The sequence below is a fragment of the Sprattus sprattus genome, assembly GCF_963457725.1.
Source record: "Sprattus sprattus genome assembly, chromosome: 6".
In the NCBI taxonomy this organism is placed as follows: domain Eukaryota; kingdom Metazoa; phylum Chordata; class Actinopteri; order Clupeiformes; family Clupeidae; genus Sprattus; species Sprattus sprattus.
Genome location: NC_137925.1, coordinates 35,694,070 through 35,714,069, shown reverse-complemented (window position 1 = coordinate 35,714,069; position 20,000 = coordinate 35,694,070). Strand labels below are relative to the sequence as shown.

The window sequence follows — 20,000 nt, the reverse complement described above, 5'->3', positions numbered from 1 at the left end:
GGGTTGAGCGCATGTGTAGAACTATTTTGTCTTGCTGACCTGATTTAAAACCCGCAGTGAAAAAGCAAGGAGAGGCAAACAGGCAAACAGTACCTCTCGTAAAGGGGTTTATGCTTGTACTGCCGTTGCTCTTCCTCTTCACTTTTTATTGGACATTGACTGCAAAAATGGACGGTTCTATAGCTAAGCTCAAACATTTCTCAAAACCCTAGGCTACTTTCAATCCAAACGTGAAGTGATCAATAATGGGAGACCAATGCCCTAGCTAAAAGGTATGCTTAAAACAACGGGAGAGAAGAGATCTCGATCGACGTCTCACATTCAAAGCCAAATTCCTTTGAAAATATTTGGAACCTCAAGAATAGATTTGGTTTTGGGTGTACACGGAGACTAAATGGTAGTAGGGGGAGGGGGGCTTCTCACTCCTCATTCGCTAACATTGCATTGATATCAGAGCAAGCCCTTGCTTCGTTGATTTCCCATGATTTCTCTTAGGATTGTTTGATGTCTATGTGAAGCCATTTAACACCACACAAGTGCTTGTGATCAATTTGGTGAGCTGATTTTGAGAAATTAAACTTAAATTGCAGCTGAAGTTGTGTTTCCTGGTTGATGTTATCTAGTTGCTCCGCTAGCTGATTAGCTAGCTAAGGACACTTAGTAACCTTAACGGTTTAAATGGAAGAATTAAATTTGCATGACATGATAACTCGTTATCTAGCTGATGTTTAAGTCTCGTCGATTTAACTCTTCAAATTATATTGGGAAAAGGTAACCCTCAGGGTGCCTGCCTGTGCAACTGCATGAAAGACTTCATATTCACGAGTGCATAATCACACATTCACACAAGTTCAACACAAGCTAGCAGTTGCCAACTGTGTGTAGCTACCCTACCTATGTGTGTGTGTGTGTGAAGAATGCTGAAAAACAACCAGTAGTCAATGTGCAAGCTGCCAATCGAATGCTGATTTAATATACTGTATTGGGTTCATATATTTGTAAATCTAACTCTGAAAGAGTCGGTGCCTCACCAGCCAGGAACCTCACCGCACATCACTGTTCCAGGTAATCCCAAATAGAAACTCTGTCGCTTTCCCCCGACTTTTGCCGCTATGATACCAGGTGAGGGGCGTGTACTGAAAGCGGTATAGAGGAAGATAGACTTGACTAGGACTACGTTATGTATGAAATACAAAGACGAAAACTAAAGAAATGTTCTCTATAATTCTTTTTTATTTCAGTTAGTTTTGTAAAGACACAATACAGTTTCAGTTAGTTATCGTTTTTTGATAAAGCTTCGTTTTCATTTTTATTTCAGTTAACAACAAAAAAAAAAAAAAAAATCACACCTCGTTTTCATTTTTTCGTTAAGGATTATAACCCTGGCCTGAACCGATACTTTTTTTTAAAGCAAGAAAACAACGATTGACGACATTTAAGAAAGGCTTTTTTATTGCCAAGCAGTGATTCTTGAAACAGGTTTTGATTTTCAAAAAAAATATTTGGATAATTCCAAAATATGTGATTACATTTATGTCAAATTAAGTTTTGTCTATCCAAACATGTTTTGGTTCAACCTCCCAGTTGTAGATTTTTTATGTTAATTGAATGTTTGCTGGGTCAGCACTTGATTTTTGTCAACACCATCATAAACATAAATATACTTATGGAAATTATTTTAAATGATCTTATCAGAAATGTTTTTCCTCATTAGTTTTCCCAGTTCCCCTTATAATGTACACAGGTCTTTAAATCATTAAAAACAAAAGTTTAGAGCCAAAGAAGTCAATGTTTAATGAGTAGAATTGAAATCATATCACGAATTACATTTGTCTTTAACCTTCAGATTTAACAGAGACATTTTTAAGCATTAAAAATACACATCTACATTGGAAATGTGTTAGTCTTTGAACTAATATCCTTCAAGGAATGAAACAGATACCATTTTTTTTTTTAAATATAAAAAATATATATCTGAAGGAGTTGACACTCTATATCTAAACTAGATTTAATTCAACACATGAAACTGAAATAGCAATAAAAATGCATAGGAAGTGATATTTTTGGCATAAACAGCATTAAAATGATTAAAATGGACACTAAAATGGCCTTACTCAACACCATCAGAGAAAGTCAACACCATCAGACACAAATGTTGATGGTGTTTGATGGTGTTGACAAAAAAAGTACATTTCTCCTTATATCACACAAGATTCTCACAGGACAGGGTTTTTCCTGCATAGAGAAAATGTAGGCGCGCGCCGAAGCCGTTTTGCCTAGCGCCTATGAAAAATCCCGACCGCCTAAAGGCAAAAAGCGCGATGAAAAAAAAAAAAAAAATCATCTATGCGTCACGCATGCAATGCCTGTCAGGGAATAGGTTCTCAATATTATGTTTCAAGAGTCCTACAGCCGAATTATCGTTCTGCTTTGATCAGTAAACGAGTTGATAAGTGTGTCTTTTTCATGGCTGATCAACACGCAACTGTGAGTTGCGCGAATGGACAGCGCGGCCAGCTGTCAATCACTCAAACTGCGTATGCATCCTGACTGTCAGTCGGCGGTGATTTTGAGCATAACATTCCATTTTCGGTATTCATGGCTTTCAATTTAATAAAATATCTGTTATGTTGAGGACCTAATGGATTTGTCTATCCGTTTGAACGAGTAACAGTAGACTCCGTGACCTCGGAAGAGGCAGACAACCGCATTCGTTTATCAATGAAAGCTCAGCTCGTTCTGAGGAGATTTGTGTTGCATCTCGAATATAATTCAGGGCTCTCAAGTGTCACGCATTGAGCGTGACAGTCACTAATTTTGGTCGTCTTTAATCACGCACTCCCGCCACACATCGTATTTCTCACGCTGAAAAAAACCTCTAAGCTATTTAATGTGCCGCAGCGCGCAAACATGACCTGGCCACGCTGCCCTCACCATGGAGGAATCAAGCACGTCTCCCCGAATCCACTGTAGTTCTGCCGTGAGGTGCCACTTATCAGCCTATCCAAAAAAAAGAAATGGCCTTCACAATAGCCAGAAAAACCGTATCTTTCGTATCTGTTGTATCTGGGTAAGATTTAATCCAGCAACCAATGAAAATAAAGCATCCTGGAATTGCGCGCAATTGATCTTCTAAAAGCTTCGTTCACCTGAGGAAACCACTAGAGCTCCGAGCATCAGTCTTCTACAAGGAGTAAGTCGTCTCCTGTTTTAATGTGACGACAAATTCACAATGGTTTGACACAAGCAATGACAACTTGACTGTAGTTAGAGACTGCAGTTAGAGACTATTTCCCAGATAATTACCATCGGTTTTGTAGCCAACACACTTTTAGGCTACATCCTGCCTTTTCACTATAGCTTTGACTCTGAACTTCGTTAATAAATAGTATTATTAGTAGGCCTATTAAAGATATATGCAGGCTAAAATTACCATGAACTTGTTAAATCATTTTACCAGGGCACCAAAAGGCAGAGGGTGGAATGTTCACAGGCTGTTTGTGACCTCTGTACCTGACATTAAAATAAAATAAAATAAATAATATTTTCCCTCAATTGAGTCCTCCTTGGTTTACACACATCAGCACTTTACCATAGCCGCCATTATTTCTGAAATGGTGAAAAAAAGTACATAAATATGTACTAATAAGCTGTCAAATTTTTTTTGGGGGGGAGCACCGAAGACCCATTTCGACCCAGGAAAAACCCTGCAGGAGCCATCTTGTTTATCATCTGTTGATCATGGTCCAGCCAATCTATATAAATAAACACTAGATTGCAGAACATTTTACTCTAATGTTGACTCTTTAGCCATTTTGGAGTTGATACGCTATGGTTGTGACGTGTGCATATTAGTAAATAGATATGAAAAACAAAGTATTATTAAAAACTTACCAGAGCTCAAATTTTCTCATGTCACCAGGAGGACCAAGGAGGAAGTAAAGGGGTCCTATGAGTCAAAGCTGCCCTAAATTATTCCTGATTTTTTTCCCAATTTAAAAAAGTCTGATGGTGTTGACGAAAACTCTGGACACATGTTCAACTGACCAGAAAGTACATTCAAAATGTTTCAAAATTATTTTTTTTAATGTTTGTGAAATAAATACTATGTTATTTACATATGATATAGGTAAAGTTCAATTTTATATCACTTTTCAGACTTTTTAAAGCATTGCAGTGTGATGTGACCTGCTTTCGGACATGGGTTTTTGTAGGTACTGGTCACATATCATATCATTAAGAATAAAAACAAAATGTAAGACAACAACAAAACACACTTTGTTGTGCTACCCTTGTCCTGTTGATGAGTTTGGTGAGGCTTTTAAAATATATTACGTACATTTTAAGATAAAAAAAACTGTGATTCATGTCACGGACATGTTTTGTCCCAGGTCTCAAGAATCACTGCAATCACTGATGATTTTTTCTTTCTTTAAATAGAACAATATATTAACTGTTTGAAAGTAAACTATGAATATAAATACATTTAAAACACAAACACTCTGTACACACTACAGTTTCAAATTTATTTTGCAAAAATATGAGCATAATTTATTGCCTTTTGAGACATAAATGTATTATTTTGTTTGCATTTATTTAATGTAATTTCACCATTTTCTGATTTGTTTATACCTATCTTTTCTACCTTGTTTATAGTTAAATTTGTTACCTGAACACACTGAGTACGAGAAAATGTGTACTGCCCCTTTAAGAGACTCGGAAAAGTTTTGCGGTCATCTCCAGCAGTTGTTTTGTTGCATTTTCTGCACATCGTGAAGTTTGAATCTTTTTGTGCTAAACACTTTTGTCGTTTACCTTTCGATTTTTCTCTGTTAAAAAGTTGATGGCTAGTTCTGTTTGTGCTTGCTCTGTGAAATGCTGCCTGCTCTTCACTTGTTCCTATACAACCGGTACCTACCCGGACCGAAATGTCACGCAGATTTCGGTGCTTCCTTTCGGTGCCTGAGCTGACTGTCATAAGAATGTTGCTATGAAAACACCAATGACGAGAGCGACACAGGTCAGCGGTTACATTGGGAGCTCAGGCAGTTGTCAATGTGCCCCACGAAATGTGCCTAGCAACAAAATACAAAATAATTCATACCCCCCGTTCCAAAGGTGCCTCCTTGCCTCCTTCCTGCCTCCTTCCTTCCTTCATTCCTTCTTATTAAGAGAGCAAGGAGTGTCCCATTGCTCTTAAACCTTCATTTCCGCTTTTGTCGACTCCTTGAAATACGTCACATAACGGTCGTTTTTCAAGAGAGGGTCTGAGCTTCCTTGATGCCCTAATGGCGGCATTATTACCCATAACTCTGTGCGCCATTCCCAACCAGAGCTTTTCGGTTTATTTTGAAATCAATGGCGGACCTAATGGCTATGGTGGCTATGATAGCAGAGTCAGAAGACCACAAGGCTACAGACCTTAAATGTACATATCAGCAGTAATTAAACAACTGTACTGATATTAAATGTACTAATAACATGCCATTCTCAAATTAAAGCCAGTGACATGACTATTTTTGGTGGTTATTCACGATGTATACCGAGTTAGCATACCTAGCTAGCCTAGCTTGGTAGCATTACCATTGGTTCTGAATGGCAGTTATGCTAAGCAGCTGGCTATCTCCCCCACCTGGGACTGTACAAAGGGCTATTTTACCACCCGGGAATAGCCCGTTAGTGCACTTTTAATCGGACACTTTTCGCTTGACTAGCGGGGGCAATTATGCCGTGATTGATTAACAAAGAATTGCCTGAATTCGTTAGGTAGGTATACGTTAGCCATGTCGATGTCAGTAGCTTATTATGATTGCTCGCTTGCTAAGTGACGGCACCACACACACTGCAGTCTGACAGAGCGCGCTAGTGCGAGCAGATATGTACACACAGCGTGATGATGCCACATCCTCTCTGATTAGAGTGTCCCAAATGTTGAAAATGAACGGTCTCTTGATCTCTCACCACTGAGGGCATCGAGGAGTCGGGGCATCGAGGAGTCAAGAGGGGGAGTCAAGAGAGCTCTCTTAGAATCGGAACAGGGCCATATAGTACTTACGCCACTACCGGTACTACTAGTTAGCTGTCGCTAGTTTTCTACTGTTTTGGAACCAGCCTCCGTGTTTCATGTTTGCAGCCTGAAATTAACCCTGTTTATAAGACAACATTTTACGTAACTTTTGTTGATTTAACTGCATGATTTGTTGTGGTTATTTATTTCAATCGGCTCAGGCACTGAAAGGAAGCACTGAAATCTGCATGACATTTCGGTCCGGGTAGGTACCGGTTGTATGAAACCGGTGCCATATTGGTACCGGTTCTCGGTACCCAACCCTAATAAGGATCAGCTTGATATTTTTTGAATAGTTATTTGCGAAGATATACTTAAATTTGTACACTTCTTTTTCTGCACTGGCAGCCATCTTTCTTCATAATGTTTGGAGTCAGCCGGATACCAAGGCGTTCGCAAGGCATCCTGGGAAATGTACTCTAATAATTCACGTCTTTCATATCATTCTGCAAGTAGTCCGGTCATTTAACGTCAGCAAATAATGGGTTGCTACGCAACACCTGAAACTTTTAAGGTATATTTGCCTGAAGAACAATTTTTTTCTAAGCGGAAATCACGAAACGGCAACAAAATCGTTAAAGAGGTATTTTGGAGGAATGTCTATCGTTTTGGCGAGTAACTGTACAATAAGCCGGATGATGTATAGTTTGGAGGTCATTATCTAAAAATACCGCGGTTGAAACGTATAGTTAAATCTCTCCCGGTAGACACATTTCTACCATTGCACGGTATATACCGTCATACCGCCCAGCCCTAGTGTGTGTCAGCGTTTCCGTTGTCCGGTAATTGCCGGTCTTTGTCCGGAAAAAAATTGAAATGTCCGAAAATATTAGATCCCACCGGTCAAATTGTCTCGCAAACACAATCTGAAATTGACAACAATCCTAATATTTAGGCTTATAAAGCAAACGTGCACTGCCCTTATTATGTTTTAAAGGAACAGGCTAATCTGCCATTAGAAAGTTATTAAACAACATGCATATGCTGCATTTTAAATAGAGCGCAAACCGTCGGTTACAAACAAGGAGCGGCTGAGTGAGAAGGATAGAACATAGCCAAGCAGACTAGCCTTAAAAGATTTCAAACGCAACTAATGAGGGTGAACCGTCTGATGAGGATCAACCTGTAATACCTGCAGTGTTGTGCTGAACGCGTTTCATTTCATTATATCGTCTATGTCCGTGCGTGAGCGCGCCGAAGTTGCGTAGGAGCCGAGGGCGGTATTGCAGACAGATAGGCTAGAGATTTTGAAAAATTATAGCTTGCGGCATATTGAAATAACGAACTGAACAAGTAATTTTTTTGGAGCTGTGAACTTAGTTCAAAATTTTGAATTATTAACTATGAACTGAACTAGTTCATGTAGAAAGTGAACTTTCCAAACACTGAATACCTGAAGCCCTAGAGGTTCGAACAGCTTCACCAGAGAAAAAGCCGAAATGTCGGGCGGTTATGTCGTTATGGAGTGACAAGTTCCGGTGCGAGGTAATTGATAGTCACAGTAAAAATGTCTGTTAGCACTGCGAAAAGGCAGGACAACGCAACGGATTCACAAGAGGGTCGAATCATTTTAGAATCTCTGCTCTCATTAAACATAGTCAGAGCAATGACCATGTTGCAGCGCTCAATTTTACGCCACAGCAGGTTGCGATTAAAGGCCACTAATTGACGCGCATCAAACGTTTTTTTTTTCATTGTAAACTTAGGCAAATAAACATGTTGCATTCTAAACTACCTGATTTTGTTATTATATAAGCTACGCATGCCGTCAGTTTTCTTCAATAGGCTAATTTAGAAGCAGAAATAGATATTTGGCCGGCGTATCATTAAAATGTCCGGCAAATGAAAACTCTGCCGGTCATTTTGACCGGCTACATTTTTCTCTAGCGGAAACTCTGGTGTGTGTGTGCCCTCACCTTCTCTCGGTCCCGTGTGGGCTGGTGGAGTGTCTGGAGCCACACGTTGCCTAGGGCCAGCATGGAGTAGGTGTCGTTCTGGGTGGACGGCTGCTTGAGGATTCGCTCAAACTTCTTCTGGCCCGGCCCCCACTCTTGCTTGGCCAAGTGCAGGTTACCAATCAGAGACCAGGCGTCAGGGTGGTCCTGCACACACATCGCCATGGTTACACACATACATACACACACACACACACACACAAAGCAAGAGAGGTTGTCTTGGGGAGACTGCCCCACCTGGTTGATCTGAAGGGCTTCTTTGAACCAATCAGAAGCTTCGTAGAAATTCCCCTTATCCCTCGCCATGGCGCCCAGCCTCAGGTAGCCTATCAGAAGAGAAGGTCACTGAGCATATGCAAGGCTAGACACAATGTGTGTGTGTGTGTGTGTGTGTGTGTGTGTGTGTGACAGTGATTCTTAAACTTGTAGTTGTCCATGTAGGATGTTCACTGTGTGTTTGTGTGTGTGTGTGTGTGTGTGTGAGCATGTGTGTGGTTGTGTGTGTGTGTGTGTGTGAGCATGTGTGTGTGTGAGAATATGCGTGTGTGTGAGCATGTGTGTGGTTGTGTGTGTGTGTGTGTGAGAATATGCGTGTGTGTGAGCATGTGAGCATGTGTGTGGTTGTGTGTGTGTGTGTGTGTGTTGGTGAGAATATGCGTGTGCGTGAGCATGTGTGTGGTTGTGTGTGTGTGTGTGTGTGTGTGTGTGTGTGTGTGTGTGTGTGTGTGCACTCACAGTCCACATAGTTGGGATGTTCTCTCAGGATGTTCTTGTAGAGCTTCTCGGCTTCGTGAAACTCGCAGGTGGCTTCATAGAGGCGGGCCAGGTTGTAGGAGGTCGTCACGGAGATGGCGTTGTAGTAGTGCTCGTCGTGTTCGCCCTCTGCCTTCGCCCGCTCCAGCGACGCAATGAAGTACTTCTGCTCACACACACACACACACACACACACACACACACACGTCAGCTACGCAGTTAAGAGCACCAGCACAAACACATGCTTACACACACACACACACACACACACACACACACACACACACACACACACACACAGAAGGCTGTAGAGTGAGATGTTAGGGTTGAGAGCCTTGCCCAGGTTGTTAAGGGTAAGGGGTCAGAAGTTTAGGGTGAGAGGTCAGGGGTTAGGGGTGAGAGGTCAGGGGTTAGGGGTGAGAGGTTAAGGGGTTATTTGACCTTGGCTTCGCCCAGGTTGCCCAGTCTGAAGTGTAGAGCTCCCAGGTTGTTCAGGATCTCAGGAGGAACATCAGCCTGCACTTTCTCCTGCAGGATACGTGTCGCTGTGCCGTAGGCTGACAGAGCCCCCTGAAACACACACACACACACACACACACACACACACACACACACACACACACACACACACACACAGAACTGTAAGGCACACCAACTCCCATTGCAATGGAAATGATGAGCTGAAGAGTGTCCCCGTGTGAGGCTCCGCCCACCTGTATGTCTGTTTGCTCCAGGATCTGAGCCAGCTCAATCCACGCCTCCACATCATCAGGGTACTGCTCCGTCACCTTCTTCAGGTGGCCCTACACACACACACAGACACACACACACACACACACACACAGAGACAGACACACAGACACACAGACACAAACACAGACACACAGACACAAAGACACAAACACACAAACACACAAACACACAAACACACACAAAGATTGGGTTCAGATGAGCTTGCACGGCTTGCTGGGCAGGTTGGTGGTGGCCTGTGCTCAGATGTGTCCAGGCGTGTTCAGGCCTACGTACCTTGGCGATGTCCCTCTTCTCCTGGTCGTCAGAGGTGGCGTAGAGGGAGCCCAGGATCTTCATGGTCTCGTAGTTGTTGGGGTACGCCTTCAGCACCTTCTCGAAGCACTGCGCCGCATTCTCCTTGTCCCGCCGGTAGATGTACATCTGGCCCAGGCCGAAGAACGGCAGCACGAACGTGGCCGAGGCAAACTGGGTGGCCTGGTAGTAGTACTGAAAGGCCTGGTCATAGTCCTCCTACACACACACACACACACACACACACACACACACACACACACACACACACACACACACACACAGTGAGCTGTAAGCTCTCTCCATCAGTGAGTATGGTGTACCTGGCCAGGTGTGCAGCGAGGGGGCGTGTCCTACCTGCACGTGGAAGGAGCGGGCCAGCTGGTAGCAGCTCTCAGCCTGCATGGCCTCCACCTCGGTGTTGTGGAACGCATGGAGAGCCAGGTGCTGCACCTTACTGTAGTCCTGTAAAACACACACACACACACACACACACACACACACACACACACACACACACAATGACCAACCAGCTCTGTGCTCTGCAGAATCATACATCATGGAGAGAAACACACAGACACAGACACAGACACACAGACACACAGACACACAGACACACAGACACACAGACACACAGACACACAAACACACAAACACACATCCGGTGGTGTTGTTACCTTCTTGAAGAAGAAGTGGTTGGCGAGATGGTTGAGCACCATGGGGTTGCTGGGGTCGATGGTGTAGGCCCTAGAGAGGAGCTGCACCCCGTTCTTGATGGAGTCGGCCTCCTTGTTGTTGAGCTCCAGCACAGCCAGCCCCACCAGCGCCCCCACACACTTGGAGTTGAGCTCCAGCGCACGGCCGAACGCCAGACGGGCCTTCTCCAGCTTCTGCAGCTTCACGAAGCAGTGACCCATGCCCAACCGCACCTCCGCTGCAGGGGTCAGAGGTCAGCCAGGGTGTAGAGTTCAGCACACACACACACACACACACACACACACACACACATACACACAAAGCAGTGGACCAGAGGCACCATTGCTAATAGGCCAGGGGTCAGCACTTAGACACCTCGTCACACACACACACACACACACACACACTGAGTCTGGCTATCTCAACATCCTGAACCACACACACAAACACACACACAGAGTTAAGCTCACCAGGGCATCCGGGGTTGGTTCGTAGTGCCTTCTTGTAGTAAGCCAGAGCTCCTCTGTAGTCCTTCTTATTAAAGGAAATGCAGGCCTTTCCTGTCAAGGTACACACACACACACAAAATTGCCTCAGAAAGCTGGGATGTTGTTGGTGGATGGTTACCTAGGAGACTAGGGATATTGGGGGATAGTTACCTAGAAGAGCTGTAATGTTGTTGGTGGATTGTTAGCTAGAAAACTAGGGATGTTGTTGGTGGATGGTTACCTAGGAGACTAGGGATGTTGTTGGTGGATGGTTACCTAGGAGACTAGGGATGTTGTTGGTGGATGGTTACCTAGGAGACTAGGGATGTTGTTGGTGGATGGTTACCTAGGAGAGCTGGGATGTTGTTGGTGGACTGGTTCAAGACGAAGTGGAACTGGGCGTCAGCCTGGTCCATCTTATCTCCCTCAAGCAGGCAAAAACAGGCTCTCCCCAGCAGATGGTTCTATAGCACGCACACACACACACACACACACACAGACACACACACACACACACATCAGATCTAATGCTGTGTGCTCTGCATTACTCTTCACAACACACACACACACACACACACACACACACACAAAGAGAGCAGGTGAGATCATACCTGGTCATACATGATGATCTTGTCGGCCATGGTATAGAGCAGCGTTGCCTGGGTGATGAGCTCCTTCTTGGCGTCCTTGTTCTTCTCCCGCCGCGCCTGCTGCACATAGTAGGCGGCCAGCGTGTCCAGGCACGTCATCTGGTCCTTCTCGTGGTCACGGTAGTCCAGGTTCCCATCGATACGCGCCGCCTCCAGCAGCTTCACAAAGTCCTCCGTCTTCCCCTGCTTGTAATACTCAAGCTGTGGACGACACATCAGACGTCAGACCGACCACAAACACCCACTCACCCACAGACGCACACACACAGACACAAACACAGACACAAACGCTCACAGAAACACTCACACACCCCCACTCACCCACCCACAGACGAACACTCACCCACCCACAGACGAACACTCAGACACACACACACACACACACCACCAAAGCACTCCATTTGGTAGCTGCGTGTGCTTCTGCTTGTGGATGCTGATGACCTTGCATACACACACACTGCCAAATATACACATACACACACACACTGACACACAGACATACACACTTACCGCCAGCACAATCCAGATGTGGAGCTGTGTGTGATCCTGCTTGAAGATGCTGATGACCTCCCACACATGCACACATACATACACACACACACACACACTGACGCACACACACAGACACACACACTTACCGCCAGCGCGATCCAGATGTGGAGCTGCGTGTGCTCCTGCTTGAGGATGCTGATGACCTCATCTCCCTCTGGCAGCTGGTCGAAGTCCAACTCAATCACCTGCAACACAACAGCGTGTCAGACGGAGTGGGCATCCTCGGTTAGTCAGGGTATATTTCTAGTAAGTGCAGCCGTCATTGAAAGGACGTCCAACTGATCATTCCACCATATTATATGATTATCAATACTGCCGACTGTGCAACTCCATATTATAAAATGATCGATCATCCTGACTGTGCAACTCTATAATATATGATTGTCGATACTCCTGACTGTGCAACTCAATATGGAAAGTCATACATGTACTCCACAACAGGCTCGCTGCCTCTTGATCAAAAACGCATGAAGAGAAACTTTGCAAGTGAGGCACTGTTGCGATATCGATCACTTTCATGGGTGACATTGATCAGGTTAGAACACCCACAGCTGTCGCCTGCCAACCGACTAAACTAGACGGCTACCGTACCGAGACTGAAACGTAAGCTAGAGGGATACCGAGACCGAAACATTGGATAACGCCAGCTTCCATCCCCTATAACATTAGCCAACATTAGCAAGTTGGGTAAGACGCTAACCAAGTTCGCTAGATATAATTTTATTCAACTCAGACAAAGAGTAAAGCTGAAGCCACTCACCTCATCAGTGTCCCGTAAGGGGATTTCGATAGATCCCCGAGACATTGTGGCGGGTGCAGTGGTCAATCACGCGTTCAGTCAGGATAAGTTTACTTCGTGCGCGGTTTCTCCAGCACAACTACCGTGAAATGAACCAGAGCCAATACCAGGAGAGATCACTTCCTTCTCACGGTGGAAAACATCCGGGTGAGTTTTGCACTCGAAGAGAAGGGGAAACTCTGCCCTCTAGCGACATTATGGAAGAGGAAAAAGAAAGAACCAGAAAGATGCCTTCATATGGGAACTGGAAGTGCAGGCCGCGATGTGCTAATACAGTAAACACACGGCCGTTCGGTTTTCTTTTACAGGCGGCCTCAGTTCCCAAAGATAACTACAGTGCGTCACTTGGTGCACGTGAGATTGCCGATGTGCGTGAACGGAATTTAATGAATGGATTAGCCAACATCATGATGACTTAAAAAAAAAAAAATTATTTTAAATTCTGAACTATTAAAAAAGGGGAGATACTGTGACCAATGTTAACTGTCCCTGCAGTAACCGGCACTTCTTCTTGGTCTGTATTACCCGATTCACTGAAAGGTGAAAATTACACCTAATCCAATATATTCTTGTATAGGAAAGGAAAGGAAAGATGCCCAAAGTTTATCCTGGTGGTAAGAGTGCCACATAGTCACCCTTTCCTTCATTCTTCCAGTAGTTAGTCTTTTTCTCCAATGCAAAATTACATAGAACTTCACAGATACAGGTTGGGAGGGATAGAGAGAGAGAAAGACAGAGGGGGTGAGGAGGAGACAGAGAGATGTTGAAATGTGTGTGTAGGAGAGAGATGGTGGATTGTGTGAGTAGGTTGGGAGACAGGGAGAGCGAGAGAGTGTGTGTGTGTGTGTGTAGGAGAGAGACAGAGTGAGAGAGATGGTGAATTGTGTGAGAAGGTTGAGAGGGTGAGACAGAGGGAGATAGTGTGTGTGTGTGTGTGTGTGTGTGTGTGTGTGTGTGTGTGAGTAGAGGAGAGACAGAGGGAGAGAGATGGTGAATTGTGTGAGTAGGTTGGGAGACAGAGGATGAGAGTGTCTGTTTGTGATTTGGAGAGAGGGAGAGGGAGAGAGAGTGTGTATGTGTGTGTGTGTGTGTGTGTGTGTGTGTGTGTGTGTGTGTGTGTGTGTGTGTGTGTGTGTGTGTGTGTGTGAGAGAGAGTAGGAGAGAGACAGAGGGAGAGAGATGGTGAATTGTGTGAGTAGGTTAGCCTGAATCATTTGATATGGTAAACCTGCATGCTAATTAACGCCGTCCATCAAGGCATTATTGTGGTGTGTTGTGAGGTCGCCGCTAGCAGGGCAGGAGGGATGGAGTGGGGAAGAATGTCAGCTGGTTTTGATGTTAGATTGAGTGTGTGTGTGTGTGTGTGTGTGTGTGTGTGTGTGTGTGTGTGACTGTCTCTGTGTGTGTGTGTGTGTGTGTGTGTGTGTGTGTGTGAAAGTGTGTGCGTATGTGTGTGTGTGTGTTTGTGTGTGTGTGTTCTGAGCTGCCAAACACACCTCTAAGATCCCTGAAGAGGCTTCTTAGTAGCAGCTGTGCTAACTGCTAACTGCTAACTCTGGTGATAATTTGTGGTGAGGAGCAGCAGAGAGCAGAGAGGTTCAGAGCTGAAGAACACTGGTGCTTTAGAACAGAGGGCTGTAGAGCCGGGGCAGGATAACACAGGTGCTTTAGAACACAGGGCAGGAGAACACAGAGAACAGAGGAACATAGAGAGAACTTCAGCTCTCAGCCTGGTGTGTGGGTATGGTGGCTTCTACAGTGTCTCCTGACCAAAGACTCTCCACCTGGGAAGTAAGTCTGTCTATTCAAAGGGGCGTCTGTGTGTGTGTGTGTGTGTGTGTGTGTGTGTGTGTGTGTGTGTGTGTGTGTGTGTGTGTGTGTGTGTGTGTGTGTGTGTGTGTTTGTGTGTGTGTGTGTGTGTGTGTTTGTGTGTGTGTGTGTGTGTGTGTCTGTTTGTGTGTCTCTGTGTATGTGTGTGTATGTGTTGGAGGGCCTAATTTCCGTTATCATGTTGCACTTCAAACTGATCTGTTGCTTGACTATATGCTGGGCTGAAAATGTATTGAAATCCGTCAGTGTTTTGTGTGTTCTACAGTGTGTTGGCTGGTATGTTGTGTTCTATGGTGTGTTCTATGGTATGTTGTGTTCTATGGTGTGTTGGCTGGTATGTTGTGTTCTATGGTGTGTTGGCTGGTATGTTGTGTTCTATCAGTGTTGTGTTCTATGGTGTGTTGGCAGGTATGTTGTGTTTTATGGTGTGTTGGCAGGTATGTTGTGTTCTATCAGTGTTGTGTTCTATGGTGTGTTGGCAGGTATGTTGTGTTCTATCAGTGTTGTGTTCTATGGTGTGTTGGCAGGTATGTTGTGTTCTATGATGTGTTGGCAGGTATGTTGTGTTCATGGCAGGTAGGGCTGCTCGATTATGTGAAAAATCATAATCACGATTATTTTGGTCAATATTGAAATCACGATTATTCAAACGATTAATTCTGAGTTTGAAAACATGATGCATTTATTTACTGAGAACTTTGAAATTTCCGTTAAAAATTGTATTTGTTGTGTAGGCCTACAAGCTATATGTGTCGGAATGCGTTGAACCGTCAAGGTTGACGGATCCCCATTGAAAGTGAATGATAGGTAGCTCAGTCACCTCGTAAATCCTCTCAGACATATTTTTGAGTTACAATAATGGGGGTTTGACATTGTGCAGTGCTTATTTCTCGGTAACTTTATAAAAATACAAGGTAAAAACAACCAACTTTTAGGTGCAAATGAGACCATCTACGGAGTTTGGTCACCCATCTTAATTTTTTTTTGCTTCGCTGAGACGTGACCATAATCGTGATCTGATTGGCTAGAGCCTGTGCCGTCGTGAACATCTGTCAACGGTCGATGCTGCTGATTGGCAGCTCACTGGCATGTCCCGCCTCCGGCTAGTGGCATATAACTTTGTGATGTCACACGCCAGTTTATGATTTAACTCCCTCTCGCCGCGTTGAATGCTTTTGGGGGAAAGACTGAATTACGGAAATTAATCGTTTCAAGTCAATATGAGTTTGAATATCGTTTGGCCCAAAAATTGATATCGCGATCAAAATTCGATTAATTGCACAGCCCTAGGTTCCCAACCTTTTTGACTCCGAGGCCCATCTTTTTGTATTTGTAACAGGTCGGGGCCCAACAGACACCCGCTTATTTTAGCGAATCTATATTCCATTAGGCTAATTGAATCTATAATCCATTAATTCTTATTAATAAGCGATTGTTATGTGTGAGAAAAAGCAACATCAGCACCTGCCACAGGTGGAAGCCTAGAAAGAAGTAAAAGAAAATCGAACTCTAGATATTGCATCAAAATTGTATTGTGCACCCGAAAACAACATAAATACACACAGAGAACTGAATTGCAGTAGTCCTAGGCCTATTTGTGCACAACAAGCAAGTCAGGACCCAAAAGATAGCATGTACTCAAAACAAGTGATGGAACATGTAAACAAGACCACTCAGCTAGGCCTAATTAAAATAAGTGATGCTTCAGACATGCAAACAAATAGGTTCAAATAGGTCAATATAATGATTAGAATAATTTAAATAATGAATTAAATCTGTGGCTGCAATTTATTATCAACTTAAATAGCACCAATCATTCCTGGGCAGTCGTTTGAGTTGGTAGCTGTCCACAGAAAAGCATATCCACTCCAATGATAACGCACAAAAACAACACTAATGCAACGTTACTGATGTCCGTCGAATCCTTTACATTTATGAGTAATCACTTCAGACAGCGTGTATTTTAGACACTGTTGTTTAATGGTGTATGTTTCGTGCTCTCTCGCCGTCAAGCAAGGAAAATGCGAAACACAATGTTGCCACCCGACGGTAAATCGTTAGAATAGTGTGGGTTGGCGACCATCTAACCTGGGGTTGCTTTCTGTCGGGTGCTTTGCATTAAGGTGATAACCTAAAGACGAGTTGCTTCAGTGACAGCTAAATTCAGCTTGACAAATGCTACATACAACTTTAGATTTGTCGATTGTTCCGTCATTTTGCCTCTTAAACAGAACATTTCCGTCAAACAATCCCTCAGCTCTCTCCAACTTTCACTACCGTCTCGGTCGCTTCTGCCTAACTGACTGCATGCACCACCGGTTTCTTGTCAACGCACACCGGAAGTAAACAAAATTGCGTTAACTGCATTAAAAATGTGTATCACATTAATCTCGGCCACAATAATATCATAGATGTACGCGTTAACTTTGACGTCCTTAATTAATATTATTCTCAATTTAAAATCAGTTACTTGCTCCGCAGCCCACCAATGGGGGGAAAAAAAATCTGAAATATTTTAGCGGCCCAATGATAGTGCTCCGCGGCCCACCAATGGGGTTGAGAAACCCTTTTCTATGGTGTGTTGGCAGGTATGTTGTGTTCTATGGGTGTGTTGGCAGGTACAGTATGTTGTTTTCTATCAGTGTTGTGTTCTCCTGACATTCCTAGGATTAGGCTCAGGGTCCTAGTGTGAAGTAATGTGTTATTCTCTAAAGTTGTGTTGATGATAACTTCCTGCCATGACATCATATCCTGGCCAGTGAACCCATGGCGTCTCCTGACTTTGTCCTCGGAGTGGCTGGCTTCAGGCAACCGGGCTCACCCAACACCCAGAACCATCAACCAGGCTCACCCAACACCCAGAACCATCAACCAGGCCCACCCAACACCCAGAACCATCAACCAGGCCCACCAAACACCCAGAACCATCAACAAGGCCCACCCAACACCCAGACCCTGCAGGACCAAGTCTCCCAGCTCTCTGCACACAACCCAGCAGGTATGAGTGCACACACCCACACATACACACACACACACACACACACACCCAGCAGGTATGAGTACAATAGGGGTGTCACGATACCAACATTTCAGTAGTCGGTACTAATACCAGTCAAATAACACGATTCTCGATACCAATTTCGATACCACGAAAAAGAAAAAAAAAGGATTTTCCAAGATTCCATGCACTTGAACTTGAAACATGAACTTCTTTATTAAAATATGTGAAAATAGCAAAATGTCATAAGACATACAAAACTTGTCAAATAGAGCATAGCACAACATAATAAAGTGCAATTAATGGTCAAATTGCAACAACTAGTGACCCAGACACATTCCAGACTTCCAGGCATCTTTTTATAAGGTACTGTGCAAAAACAACAACAGTGCAAAACAAAACCGTGGATATAACTGTGCAGCCATTCAGCTAACAAGATGAACATGAGTTTTGAGCTTCTTAAATGACATATTTAATACAAAATAAATCAATGTTCAGTGTGGTCACGGCGAAATTCCAGCTGTCACTCGCAAATCGTCTTATAGGCTAAATTGAGTCTATGGCATCGAAAAAATAAATAAATTGGGTAATCATGTTTAATCAAACCAATTGCAAATGTATGTGTAACTATATTAAACTAGGACATTCTGTGAATTTCCCTAGTTTAGTCATGATACTTGCTCTCTTTCTCTCTATATCTCCTTCTAACCAAGGTAGGCTATAGGCTAACGTAAAAACTACAGCATAGCTAACCTAAACCTTAAACATCATGTAACGTGTATTTCAGTATGACATTACAAAAACTAAAAAAATGCATTGTTAGGATGTTGTTAATATGAATCGAAACTCTCCTTGAGTCTTTTAAACAAATTCAGATGACGGTGTTTCAGGTGCTTTGCTAAATTGGTAAGTACTTCCTCTGTTGGTCTGAAGAACACGGTAGCATCGTTTGCATAATGTTGTAGGGTGACCAGATGTCCTGTTTTACCCGAACATGTCCTCTTTTCGAGACCTAAAAAATGCGTCCGGAAGGGATTCCAAAAGCGTCCGGGATTTTGCCTTGCCAGATATTTGTGTTTCTCTGGGTCTTTCACAAACTAGTATTACGTCTTTTGGAAAGGGTATCTCCCTTACATTCCACCTTTTTGCGCGAGCTCTGACTGCAGAGAGAACTGCCATTGGTCGACCGCCTTCCTAGTGTTGCCAGATATGATGATTATCCTCCAAAATGAGCCTCTGATACGATACGCCATTTCCAGTCTGGCAACACTTCACACCTGGCCGACTCCACTAGTTTCATCGTTCACAATAGTAAATGGCAGATCTGCGTGTGAAAAACATGTCAAAACTTGGACTGGAACACCGAAGCGTATACTGCCCCAGTCAGTTCCAAAAGAAGCGCAGCACCGATTCTAACAGCTGGCATCGGCGCTCACGGTACTTACGGTGCTTCAAAAAAATAGGCATCATCGGTGTTTTGTTATTTTAGTACCAAAAGGTATCGTAAGTATCGGTTCTCGTGACATCCCTAGAGTACACACACCCACACATACACACACACACACACACACACACACCCAGCAGGTATGGGTACACACCCACCAGAGGTTCCGCTAGAGAAAAATGTTGCCGGTCAAAATGACCGGTAGAGTTTTCATTTGCCGGTCATTTTAATAATAAGCCAGCCAAATATCGATTTCTGCTTCTAAATTAGCCTACTGAAGAAAAATGACGGCATGCGTAGCTTAAATAATAACATAATCAGGTAGTTTAGAATGCAACATGTTTATTTGCCTAAGTTTACAATGTAAAAAAACATTAATGTCTGATGCGCGTCAATAAGTGGCCTTTAATCGCAACCTGTTGTGGCGTTAAATTGAGCGCCGCAACATGGTCATTGCTCTGACTTTGTTCAATGAGAGCAGTGATTCTAAAATTATTCGACCCTCTTGTGAATCCGTTGCGTCGTCCTGCCTTTTCGCAGTGCTAACAGAACATTTTACTGTGACTATCAATTACCTCGCACCGGAACTTGTCACTCCATAACGACATAAACGCCAAACATTTCGTCTTTTCGTCTGGTGAAGCTGTTCGAACATCTAGGGCTTCAGGTATTCAGTGTTTGAAAAGTTCACGTTCTACATGAACTAGTTCAGTTCATAGTTCAT

General features: G+C 43.7%; 1 protein-coding gene across 1 annotated transcript in view; it reads right to left on the bottom strand.

Annotated features, from left to right (window-relative positions):
* The window catches only part of ctr9 (CTR9 homolog, Paf1/RNA polymerase II complex component), a 27,364-nt gene extending 14,265 nt beyond the window's left edge, over window positions 1–13,099 (bottom strand). Inside the window, exons 1-13 of the mRNA XM_080840395.1 lie at window positions 12,966–13,099; window positions 12,292–12,390; window positions 11,615–11,854; window positions 11,350–11,467; window positions 10,986–11,075; window positions 10,497–10,753; window positions 10,177–10,284; window positions 9,802–10,038; window positions 9,489–9,578; window positions 9,217–9,345; window positions 8,758–8,941; window positions 8,260–8,348; window positions 7,984–8,169 (exon numbers count right to left, since the gene is read on the bottom strand). Of these exons, the coding sequence (XP_080696521.1) occupies window positions 7,984–8,169; window positions 8,260–8,348; window positions 8,758–8,941; window positions 9,217–9,345; window positions 9,489–9,578; window positions 9,802–10,038; window positions 10,177–10,284; window positions 10,497–10,753; window positions 10,986–11,075; window positions 11,350–11,467; window positions 11,615–11,854; window positions 12,292–12,390; window positions 12,966–13,010 (1,872 nt within the window). The 5' untranslated portion in view covers window positions 13,011–13,099. The remainder of the gene's footprint in view (window positions 1–7,983; window positions 8,170–8,259; window positions 8,349–8,757; window positions 8,942–9,216; window positions 9,346–9,488; window positions 9,579–9,801; window positions 10,039–10,176; window positions 10,285–10,496; window positions 10,754–10,985; window positions 11,076–11,349; window positions 11,468–11,614; window positions 11,855–12,291; window positions 12,391–12,965) is intronic.
* Window positions 13,100–20,000: the final 6,901 nt, after the last annotated feature.